This window comes from Bidens hawaiensis, unplaced genomic scaffold (assembly GCF_021521415.1).
Source record: "Bidens hawaiensis isolate Kalapana, Puna unplaced genomic scaffold, B.hawaiensis_p1.1 tig00002306_1, whole genome shotgun sequence".
Classification (NCBI taxonomy): domain Eukaryota; kingdom Viridiplantae; phylum Streptophyta; class Magnoliopsida; order Asterales; family Asteraceae; genus Bidens; species Bidens hawaiensis.
The window spans coordinates 1,245,220-1,257,365 of NW_027491123.1; the positions used below are offsets into that span (position 1 = coordinate 1,245,220).

The 12,146-nt window shown below is 35.9% G+C and overlaps 2 protein-coding genes and 1 pseudogene across 2 annotated transcripts; 1 reads left to right on the top strand and 2 right to left on the bottom strand.

Moving 5' to 3' along the window:
• Positions 1-364: 364 nt before the first annotated feature.
• LOC143616393 (polyadenylate-binding protein 2-like) lies at positions 365-4,163 on the top strand. Its single transcript, XM_077089233.1, has 6 exons — positions 365-583; positions 715-817; positions 2,547-2,620; positions 2,824-3,015; positions 3,099-3,229; positions 3,895-4,163. Exons 1-6 carry the CDS (start codon positions 452-454, stop codon positions 3,938-3,940), a joined length of 678 nt encoding a protein of 225 aa, XP_076945348.1. The 5' UTR covers positions 365-451; the 3' UTR covers positions 3,941-4,163.
• Positions 4,164-4,375: 212 nt separating this feature from the next.
• Positions 4,376-6,722, bottom strand: LOC143616403 (pectinesterase 1-like). The gene is made up of 4 exons (XM_077089240.1): positions 6,240-6,722; positions 5,288-5,494; positions 4,960-5,201; positions 4,376-4,780 (listed from the first exon to the last, which is right to left on the bottom strand). Exons 1-4 carry the CDS (start codon positions 6,720-6,722, stop codon positions 4,588-4,590), a joined length of 1,125 nt encoding a protein of 374 aa, XP_076945355.1. The 3' UTR covers positions 4,376-4,587.
• A 1,258-nt stretch (positions 6,723-7,980) lies between these two features.
• Positions 7,981-11,368, bottom strand: LOC143615707 (uncharacterized protein At1g28695-like; annotated as a pseudogene).
• Between the last annotated feature and the right edge of the window lie 778 nt (positions 11,369-12,146).

The following is a 12,146-nucleotide window of genomic DNA, read 5'->3' on the forward strand; positions in this document are numbered from 1 at the left end:
CTCCCAGTTCGGGTTTTCGGGTATTACCCAGTACAAATCGGGTCCGGTTCCGGGTACGGGTTTTGGTACTTAAATGCATACCCTATCCGTATATCCGTATCCTACGGGTAGGGTCGGGTATTAAAAACCCAGGTATAAAAAACCCGATTTCAGGTTTTTTTTTGCTGTCCGGTTCTGGGTTCGGTTTTTTTTTTCCACCTTTAGTTTTACTTGAAAATTGTTTGGGCTTGAGCCGAATTTTAACAGGTCAAATAAAAGTCTACAACCCAGCCCAAGCCCAGATAAAAATTCTAAAAGCACCCCTAGGAAACAGAAAAATGACAGTATTGCCCTTAACCATCACCATCACCATCACCATCACCATCATCTCATTTCTCAATCATCAATCAACCACTCTCACCACTAACATTCAAAACCCTAACATCAAACCACCAGATCGGACACTACTGCCATGGATCACACAGCAGAGCAAGATCAAGAGCACGAAGTCTACGGCGGAGACATTCCAGACGAAGGAGACATGGACGCCGATATCGAGATGTCCCGAAGCGAATTGGAAGGCGATGAAAACAATAACTCCAAGGTCTGTATCATGTTTCTTTCAATTACAGTGTTTTGATATTAATTAGCGATTGAATGCGTTCGTGTGAAGTGAGTTAAAGCCCTAATTTAATTTATATTATGTTTTTGTATTGTTTTTGTTTGTGGATTCAGGAATTGGAGGATATGAAGAAGAGATTGAAGGAGATTGAAGAAGAAGCCGGTGCGCTACGAGAAATGCAGGCGAAAGTTGAGAAGGAGATGGGATCAGCTCAAGGTTTTTGTGTTTAATTTTGATATATTTGCCCTAGATGATGAGAATTATGTCTATGTCTGGTGCAGTGGTGGTAGTTAAGGCTATAATGTTATATTACTTTGTTATTGGTATTAACTATGAATTGGTATGAACTATGAGCTAGTGACCAGTAATCATAACCGATATTAGTGAAAGTTATTGAAGTTGTGACACTGATACCAGGTTCAGTGTTGTAGAACTTACCAGGCACTAGTTGGCCAGTGGGATACCTATTAGCGATTAACCAGGGTTAATAGAATTGGGATTTTTATATGTAAATTCAGTTATATATATGCACACACACACACATTTTTATATGTAATTTACAGAGTTTGGTCAGAAATTGGCCAGCGGTTTGGTCCGGCTAGGGGCGGTTTAGTCCGACTAGATCTGACTAGTGGTGATTTGGCTGATTAGCGACCAATTCGGCTGATTAACTAAAAATTAAATTAGTCGGCTGACCTCCGACTACTGACTAGGCAGCGATTTGTTCCAATTTTCCCAACCCTGATTCGGTTTAAAGAGCAAGGGTTGTTCCGGAGTGTTTGAGTGAACTCTTAAGAGCCTTTGTAATAGTGAAAAGCTTGCTTTAAGACTCAAATAGCAGTGAGAAGCAACTATGTCATGTCTTCGTATGCGTGGTTTGATCATGTAACGTGTAGGTAGACTGTTGACATAATTTACATGAATAGTTTGAGTTTGCATTCTTTTTTTGTGAAAGATTTTATATTTGAACAATGTTTCTTACTAGTTAAACTCTTTGTAAGCGAAAACTGATGCAATAAGATCTTTGTTAAACTACAAATCAAAATAGCAGTTTGTTAATTTTTTATATTATATATTAATATTTTGGGACTTCTAAAACTTTTATTGTTGGGATGAGACTTGTTACCTTGCTCTTCTCTTTAAAACTACAAGCGTAATGTCATTGATAACTGCAACCTTAGAAGACTGTGAATGTATAAGGTAATCAGAATTAAGCACTTGCTATGTTGGATTAGGCTCTTTGTTAGAAATATCATTTCCATGCTAGGTTTGTTTTTTATTCAAAATCTAGCTAGATGAACTCCAAGGTTCTGGAGGATATCTCTAGTCGTTTTCTACTTACTAGGTAAATGCAGGAAAGTCAAGTTAAGCAAAATTAGTGCCGTTTGACCTAATTTCAAGATTCAAGCTAAAATGAAAAATCACCACGTACATTGTGTGTGTTTGTGGGGGTAGTCATATTTGATGGTCAATATTATGGACTATGTATTTAATCAGTAGTTCTTTTTTGAGATCGTAAAACAGAAGAAAACATTTTTACCAACAGTTGATATCACCTAACCATAGGCAGATCCTGGTATTAACATTTTAATTTTAGCAGGAATGATAAGTTTAGCTGACAAGATGAGAGGCTTTGCATACATAGGTGCTTTTATAAATTGAGCTGATGGTAGAAAATTTTGAAATATGTTATTTGCTCATGCATTTTGCAGTATACCTTAGATAGTAATTTGAACTTTGAAGAATATTAATAACTGTTGTAAAGGACTAATGAAATATTCATGAATAGGTAATGTTGCAAAATCTTTATATTAGCAGTTACAAGTTACAACACAATTTTTGGCTTGCAATCAAGCTTTATATGAACATACTAAACTGTTATAAACTGTTAATTTATTATTTGTACTAACATAATCTCTGTTCTTTTGATTATGGGCATGTTTAGATGATTCTTCTGGTGCTTCTGCAACTCAGGCTGAAAAAGAGGAGGCCGATGCCCGTTCCATATATGTTGGTAATGTGAGGTTCTATATCCTTTCACCTTATTTTATTTTAATGTACTTTTCACTTGACATGGTGCACAGAAAACTAAGAATATTGTTGTATTATTTTTTCATATTTAGATTTTAATCAATAATTCTGTTTTTTTTTAATTCGCTACAAGATAGTTAAAGTCGTTCAATATCTTATATTGATACTAACATTGTCTGTATAAACTCCAGGTGGATTATGCGTGTACACCTGAGGAGGTTCAGCAGCATTTTCAATCATGTGGAACCGTGAACAGGGTGACAATATTAACAGACAAATTTGGTCAGCCAAAAGGTTTTGCATATGTGGAATTCTTGGAACTCGAAGCTGTTCAGAATGCTGTCCTTCTGAACGAATCAGAGTTGCATGGTCGTCAGCCCAAGGTCTTAATTTTATTACTATATTAACTTTGCAATATTATCAAATCCGGGTTTCAAATTTTTATAAATCGATTTGACTCGTTCAGGTTGCTGCTAAACGAACTAATGTTCCTGGGATGAAACAGTTTAGAGGGAGGCGGCCCAACCCATATTTTGGATTCCCTTCACGTAGGCCTTACATGGCTGGCCCACCAATGTACTCTCCGTATGGTTACGGGTGTGTATCTGAATTTATCCTCATTAGGCTCGAGCTTGGATCATTTTACTTACAGAGAGTGTAAACAAGCAGAGCCGAGCTTGACTAGGCTTGAGCTCAGCTCCGGCTCGTTTTACTTACGGAATGCTTGAGCTTGTACTCGGCTTGTTTTGGGCTCGGCTAGTTTATTATTTATTCTGAAGTTATAATTATTTATATAAGAATACAGTTATTTGTATCATAATTAATATAATAATGATTATTAAATAAATATATATTAAATATGCATTAAATAAAAGTTACATAAATAATAGGCACTTTTAGGTTTGTGAGCCAGCTCAAGCTCGATTAGTGAAGCTCGGGCTATGGTTCTGGCTCTGGCTCATTTATTAAATATTAAATAAATTTATTTATAGGCCTGAGCTGGTTTAAGCTCAGCTTGATTTGAGCTTTTGACTAGCCAGTCTCGAGTAGCTCACAAGTGGCTTGGCTCGTTTACACTCCTAGCTGTGTAGCTGTGTAACATTATGCAATTTCAACCCGCTTACTTATGAATGAGCCTTTTTTGGTCAAAGTCCAAGAGGTCGAATTTTGTTAATTCACAAAATCCTTTTAACTTATTATAACTTATTCAATATTGATATAATATGAGTTTTGTAATCAGCTTGAATTTTGTTACTTTGCAGAAGGATTCCTAGAGCTAGGAGGCCAATGAGGTACCGGCCGTATTAATCAAGCCATTCTGCGTGTGGCCAAAACCGGCAATGCTTTTATGAGGTCACACTAATACAATTTCTTTAGTCTTAGATCTTGTATCATTATGTACTATTGCTTCCATTTGCCAAATTCCCCAACCTTCTTCCCTAGATTTATTTTCCAAGATTGTATGCACTTTAACATGCTTTTGAACCCAGAACCCATAATCTTTCATAGTCCAAAAAACAAATTCTTGTGAGCTTCAAATAATAATTAAACAACATTGTGATAAGAGAACAATGCAAACATAGAGTTTACCGCTTGCCCTCTTCTTTTGGTGTTTTGGGATACAAAATTTTTGCAGTTATTGTTAACACCAATAAGCTGTGTGCAACAAGACAAATAAACAAACAATATAATACAAATTTACAATTTAGCCTTTAAAAGTATTTGCATTAACACAATTACCCCTTAATTTACCCTTACTGCACCTAATCGTTTTTAAAGTTTGTTGCACACATACTTTTCCCTAATATATATTCCCTATTAAGTATGAGTTAAGGAAACAAGCCTATGTGTTTGTCCCCTTCTTATTCTTACATTTGCTTACAAATAAAAACAAAAAACAAATGTACATACATACACTCCCTCCTACAGTGTATATGTATTTATATATTTATATATTACATATACATTCTCTTGATCTTCAATGTTTGAGGTGGTTTTGGGGGAGGAAGAAGCCATTTAGAACCCTCAATATAGGAAAGGCTGATAAACGGTTTAGCCTCTTCAAGTGTAAGCTTTTTTACATATGGTTCTCTCCCGTCCGTTACTGCACTTGGTCCTGTATTACCAAATTCCCCGAAGAATATGTTCCTACAAAAACATTAACGAGACGGTCGTTATTTTGCATAAAAAAAACACAAGTTAAATGAGATATTCTGCAAGATGCTCAAATTATACACGGATCAAAATGAATTCAGGTCAATTGAGCTTACCGAAAACCAAAACTAGTCTTTTGACTCGTTTTCGTTCAACCAATTATGTTAACTTACGTTTCTGGTGAAGGCTGTTTATTAGAATCCCACGCTTTAGGGTCAACGCTTTGACTGAAGTCTGAGTAAATAAACACCACCTTTGAAAACTTCTTCCATGCTCTACCTAAGAACCACCCTTTTCCATCTCCCGTCAAACGACAATGCACGAAAACATACCCGGTTTCCGATTCAGCCATTTCACGTGCATGAGCGGTTATCCATGATGCCAATTCTCCTGTAATGCAATGCACTTCCGTGTTCTGCAAACCCAAAAGTGTTCTTTAGAAAAAATAATTATAAAATGAAATAATATTAAGAACTTGTTACATCACAACCACTTGCTTACCAGATAGATAGATTTTCCATTACCGAAGATGAAATCAGCAGTGCCTTCAATGTAACAATCTTTAAAGAAATGGCGGCCACGATCATCGCAGAATGTATCTTGAAACCCGTAAAATCTTACATTGTAAAATGTAGCCATGTCCCCTCCTATCCTCATTGCTGCTGCTTGAGCTCCTTGCATTTTACCATCAGGTCTTGGGCTTGAATTCTGTATGTTCCAAACACGTCTTAAAAACAAAACATTGTATGCATGCATAGAGATGCATGCTATGTTAAACACGTGTGTTGGTGGCCGGTCAAAACAAATCCAGGTAATTTGTTTTTCACTTTTAACAAAAGCATTTGCTATGTCAAAACAAATTTGGATTATTTGTTATGTCAAAACAAATTTGGATAATCTCAGTAATAATTTAATTTAAGGGCGTGTATGAGTCAGTTTTGGGCTCAAGTTTTAACCAAAAACCGAAAGTTTTTTCAAAAACTTTTTGGCTTCGTTTTGGTTATTTTGGTTCTACCATATAGAATTGATATTTTTGAGCAAAAAGAAAAAATGGCCCAAAATGGATTTGGGTCTAAAATTTTTCATTAGCTAATAATTGTTTGCTGTTAAAAAAAAGTTAATGAATAATTGATTCTTATACATTTGGGTTACATTAATTATTACATTCTTAGAAGTTACTTGGCATTCAAAATTTAAAATGCAAATCCGTAAATTCAGATTGGTTAGATTCTTTCAGTTTTAGTTACAAGCAAAATCAAAACGAAACCCGGGCAAAAAAATTGTGTTTCATGCACGCCCCTAATTTATTTTTTAAATAAGCTATACACTGTTAGGCCCGTTAGCATAAACTATATCGACTAGTTTATTATTTGGGTCAAAACTGCCGCCTTCTACATGCACGAATGCGATTTTCTTTTTTGAAGAACACTAATGTAAAATGCGGCTAACCGACCTTAATGTGCAAATTAGCAGCGACAAAATAATCACCATCGACGGTTAATGTCCCGCTTTCCACCGTGGTATACTTTGCAGCATTTCCATTAAAGACCAAGGTAGGCATATCTTTCGGGTCTCCCAAGAACGTAACGAACTTCTTACCCCTTTCCATCTTAATCTTCTCGGTGTATTCTCCGGGCCCAATACACACTATAACTCGTTTCTCATTCTTTTCTGGAATGCTTCCTACTGCTTCTTCAATTGTTTTGAAATCTCCACCACCCGACTTCATGACCCTTATAATTTTGGGCTTGGCCTCTGCAGCCTCTAGGGCTGGTTCAAGAGTCCCTTTTCGGGCTTCTAAGGGTTTTACATTTTCGTCAAACCAACTTTGAATGATGTCTGGCTCTTTTGGGATCGGTATGGTGTCATCCGATAGGATTGGGTGAAAAGATATCAAGAATGTGTTTAGAACAATGAGAAATATAAGTCTTACCATTTCACCCTTTTTTTTGTTTGATATCTTGTTGGTATGTTTGATAATGCAAATTGAAAATATGTGTATATAGAGAGACAGGGGGGATTTTGAAGGGTGACAGAGAGGTGTCCTGTTGTATTTATTGATCAATACCATCACATGTTTTTGCTATTATCTCTCTCCATCTCTGAAAAAAAGAAATATGAGATGGTCATTATTAACACATTTATGGGAACTGGGTGTGTTCTTTAAATGATTATTATTGGTAGCTAGTATTTGGAAATCAGTCAATCACAACCCCATCCTTGTTGAATTGGTTGATTTGTAAACATAAAGGGATGCATAAGAATTCATTTGGGTCAACTATGGGTGTGCTCGATGCAGTTTGATTCGGTTATTAGGCTCCACCGAAACTAAAATGTCAGTGTTAGGTTCGGTTTGGTTATTTCGGTTAAATTAGTTATAGGTCGGTTAATTCAGTTTTCTGCTCATCCCTAGGGTCAACTAAAATTAGACAATCGGTTGAAACGAGACAAAATCATAAAACTTAACTTAATTGGTTTATATGGGTTAGCACAACACATTACCATTGTTTGTTTCCATCACATACTGGTTGTCGTCGACATCACCATTGCCAAAGAAACTGGCACCACTACCACAACTGATGTCGACACTACCCGTTATTGCCTCAGCCACTGCCATTGACGACACCACCACTGCTACCACTGCACGCCACACTCGCTGCTATTGGCACCTTAACTGTCGCCACCAGCCGGTACCTCCACTTGTGTGAACCAATATCTATACTGTTTTTAAACCATACATTTCAGCACAAGGCTCATTGCTAGACATCATCACCTTCCATAATTTTCAGTTTATTTTGTATTTTAGCTGTAGTTTAGCATTTAGCATATTCAACCTTGTTCCTTTCTTGTAATAATTCACAATTTTCAACATCGATCTCATTCATTTTTGATCGGCCCTTCAAAAAAAAAATCATGTTTCTTCAGTTTTGAGCATAGTTTGGTTCGTTGCAAACTCTCTCATGGTGAAACACAAACCCGGGTATAAATCTCTATATAACTCATAAATATTTCATAGTCATTGTGAGTGTTACAATAGTTGGTGTGAAGCTTAAATATTTTTGATATGCTATCAAAACAGGTGCTAAAAGTTATCTATACACAAAACATTTTTTGTTTCACTCTACAAGTTTCTTCTAAGTTAATAAATCCTACACAAAGTGGGAAAGTTGACCAATCACTAATATGAAAAACCAAAAACCAAATCCTAAAGTGTCTAGAACTCATTGTCTCCATGACTCCAAACAAGCAGAATGATTTGACCATTCAAATTGCAAAGTCTGATCAACAGGCAAGGCCTTAAACCTCTGCCAATCATGCATAATCTTCTTCAAATCCTGCACTTTGGCTTTGATACTACGACAACAATTCGCATGAACCGTTACAACCGCCCTAACGTCCCTACTAGCTTCACAAAATCCACTGAAGAAAACTGTGTCCAAGAACCTAACATCAAGGTCCAGCCTTTTAAAAGCACCTTTCCTCATAAGTTCAACAAGAACATCTTGTTCTTTCATCCCAGTTGAGTTGTCCTTTCTTGCGTACCATTCGTCGAACAAAGTGATCGTCCTGTTATTTGATTTGATCATGTAGAAACCCGTGTTGATCCTCTGGCCCTTTTCTGGCCATTGGTCGCCGTTGAACTCGTCGACACTGATCTCAAGATCTATGCTATCATGTAGGTTTAGCCGTGGAAACGGATCTCTTAGCCATAATACATCTGTATCCTATAAGCCAACGTAAATATCTAAATCAACAAGCAAACAAACCAAGATATGTTTTATAATATACTATTTTATGTCAATAGTTTCAATGTGACTATTAGTTAACCTCATGAATTTGATTAACTTACCAAAAGTAAATGGTAAGTTATAATGATCCACAATTGATGTTTTATTCATATTTACTTAAAGAGGAATTATCTAATATTCGAGAGTCGCACCTTTAACTAATTATTACGTTTTGAGCAATGTAACATTTACTTTTATGACCTCATTTTTTTTAAAAAGTTTCAAGATGAACTATACAAAAGGAAAATTGTATCTAATATTAATCGGGATTTCCAACAATTGATCTTTTGGTTAAATGGCATGGGATGAGTCGGTGATGCTTAAGGTTTAGAATCCCTAAGGTAGGTCTCATGTTCGAAACCCGACTTAAGGGTTTTTTCCATAGTGGTGGATTTTCTCATGGATGGTGTCATTGGGTGAGTCAGATATGGAACGTCAAAATTAGTATGGAAGGTTAGCATACCGTCTCAGAAAGACCCACTCTGGTATTGGAGGTCATTTCAAACTCTATTCAACAGGTTTCCGAAATTTTGTACTAAAATTACTCAATTTAAAAAAAAAGTTACTGAAGTTTCATTAGATGTTCTAGTCTTCTCAAGTTTTTTTTTTATAAATGTTAGTTTTTTTTTAACAGCCAACAAACATTGAACGCCTAGGTACTCCGTACTAGGGGTGTTCTTTGGGTTATTTATTCGGGTTTCAGGTTGTTTGGGTTGGTTTGTTCGGGTTTGAGCTCAAAACTAATTGACCCAAGAGTCGACCCAAATAAATTCGGTTTGTTCGAGTTTCGGGTTTAACAAATTAAAAAAATATACCCACCTTTGACAATATTATAAATTAAAAAACTTATTCCAAGCCGTTATAAAACCATAGTATACAACCACATTCAACAATAACATATATTATTTAGCAAAGCATGAAATTTATAACAAGCATGCACTAGACCGGATGAAAGAGTGTTGTAGTATGTGGATCAATACTTGTGTAGATTGAAGAAACATACTCAATATATATTGGTTTAAATACTATACTATTTAAGTTTTTAAACTGAATATACATTCTCAACATGCTTTATGGTCATTAATGCATTGGGATGTGATAAATCCAATATTATCGGAGTATTGAGGACAATCGAACAAGAATACATGAGGTCAATGTGTTACTTCACCGCTAAACTACCCTATAAAAATTAGGGATACATGCATCGATGTATTATACTTCGGGTTATTCGGGTCAATCCGAATTTGGGTATTTCAACCCAAATACCGACCCGGTTATTTTATCTCGGATTCGGGTTAGGAGCTTAATCGGTTCGGGTGAATTCGGTTCGGGTTATTCGGGTATCGGGTCGCTTCGATTCGGGTACGGTTAAAAAACACACCCATACTCCGTACGGGGTGACCCAATGGCTAAAGGCCACCGCTAGCTGGCTCAACCCAGCCGTACGGAGCCCTTAAGGGCCTCCAGGTTATCTCCAGTTGTGGAGAAAACCCACCCGACCGAAAGCCCACTGGTGGTAAAACCCGGATGCCCTTAGGATTGAACTGGAGATCACAAAGATCTCAGTCCTCCTTCACTAAGCCACCCATGTCCCCCCAAAGTGTTGTAAGTGAGAATTGAACTTGGGTCTCCATTGAGAAACCCAAACTCCTTACCATTACACCACATTGAAACCCCACTTAAGGGTTTTTCCCATAGTGATGGATTTCCTCATTGATGGTGTCATTGGATGAATCAGGTATGGAACTGTAATTATTAGTTTAGTTTTCAAATTAAGTGATAAATAAAATATTTATTAATCTTGATTACTCTTTAGTAATAGCTTTTAATGTTTCCAAATAAAATTGAAAAGTTACGAAAATTTTTTATTATATAATTAGTGATTTTTATTCACTTTGTCTCATATTCTGATTTAATCTTGAAAAATAATCAAGAAGTTCCAGTTAGGTCACTTAATTCAAAATAAAAGATTACAAAACAAATAAATAAAACTAAATTTTATAAAAGATTTAGAAGATTGGAACACATAATTAATGTTTAGTTTAGAGGAACATTTGAGAAAACTAGTAACTATTATGTGGATTTCACCCCAAAAACTATATCAACTATCAAAGTAACTATAAAAGTAATTAGGTATGTAATTAGGATGGATTAATTATTGTTACCGTGAATATGAAGTTGTATCCAAGCTTAAGAACTTCTCCAAGAAAAAGTGTTCTTTCCCACATCATCTTGATGAAATCATCTGACATGTACATCTTCTCGCCAACGAAATCAACACCATCCATCTTCAGTTTGTAACAATGTAATCCACGAAACATGCATCGTTCATACGCGGTTTGATCAACCGCAATGATCAAAAGATGATTAACAAGTGACCGCGTGTTTTCTCCCATCCAAAAATATGTCAAGCATTGCTTTGCCTCCCTCAACGTAGGCCTTATTCACCATTGTTAGAATCACCGTTTTAAATCGTGTTGCGGCTCCAGCCAACGCCTCTTCTAAACCGTCATAGTGTCTAGGTTGCTGCAAACATTAATTAGCCGATGATTGTAAAACTCGGTTAAAAATAATGGAACATCAAATTTGAAAAAATGAGTGAGGTGGGAATGAGGTTATACATATATAAGCCTACCATGACCAAAGTGGTTATACCCGAATTGAAATCGTAAGTTATTCGGGCAATTGATCCCGACCAAGCTCTATTGGATTCAAAACAAATGACAGAAATTACTGATGCAATCACTAAAATGAATAGGACAAGACGGAGTCTTGCCCTGGGTGGTTGATCCATTGTTTTCTTTCGATTTCACAACATCATAGCGCAAAAAAGCGGTGGTTGTGGGGTGATGGTGATGAGGAGGAGGAGGTGGTGGTGATTTCATGCAAGATTATTGGTTAACGATGGATGATAATGAAGTTGTGGGATTAATTTAGAAAGTGAAGATGAGTATTTATTGGTAATGATAAGAGGTGATGTTGGAGTGAATTTCATGTATGGAATTTTAATTTGGTTACTTTGGGTGGAGTTCTTGATGTTGTTTGCTATTTCAAACAAAGTGGCATGCAATAACTATCTTAGTAATATTTCTATAATAGAATTGATATTATCTAACTAAAATAAGAAAAATGAGTGCATATTATTAGAAAACACTAGCAAAGAGCTCAAGGGTTGAATCGATACGAACACGTACAAACGATAAACAAACAAGAAGAATATACCGGATAACTCTCAATATTATAATTAACAAAATATAGTTCAAAAATCTTGATTTACAATCTATCTTGTCGTATGAATAAGCGCTAGCTTGGCAAACATATATTTATTGATTCACCTAAACGTAGTAACCAAGAAATATATGTTTACCAAGTTAGGGTTATTTATATAGCGATATATAGCGCAATTTTATGTACATAACTACGTTTTATTTGCCGCAAAAAAAATGACGAATCAATTAGGGTTTAAGTAATTGGGAAAGAAACATGAGAGGTATTTAAGCTCAAGTTTGAATCATGGTTTTGGTTTAGGAAAGACATAACCCTGGCTTAAAGCTAATTAACCCAATGGTAGG

What these genes read in the sequence shown, in the direction of transcription:
- LOC143616393 (XM_077089233.1), top strand. Translation starts at nt 452, where the DNA reads ATGGATCACACAGCAGAGCAAGATCAAGAGCACGAAGTCTACGGCGGA. An exon ending in GTTCCATATATGTTGGTAAT is followed by an intron (nt 2,621 to 2,823) that starts GTGAGGTTCTAT and finishes TATAAACTCCAG; the next exon opens with GTGGATTATGCGTGTACACC. An exon ending in TACTCTCCGTATGGTTACGG is followed by an intron (nt 3,230 to 3,894) that starts GTGTGTATCTGA and finishes GTTACTTTGCAG; the next exon opens with AAGGATTCCTAGAGCTAGGA.
- LOC143616403 (XM_077089240.1), bottom strand. Translation starts at nt 6,722, where the DNA reads ATGGTAAGACTTATATTTCTCATTGTTCTAAACACATTCTTGATATCT. An exon ending in ATGGAAAATCTATCTATCTG is followed by an intron (nt 5,202 to 5,287) that starts GTAAGCAAGTGG and finishes TTGGGTTTGCAG; the next exon opens with AACACGGAAGTGCATTGCAT. An exon ending in AAACAGCCTTCACCAGAAAC is followed by an intron (nt 4,781 to 4,959) that starts GTAAGTTAACAT and finishes ATGTTTTTGTAG; the next exon opens with GAACATATTCTTCGGGGAAT.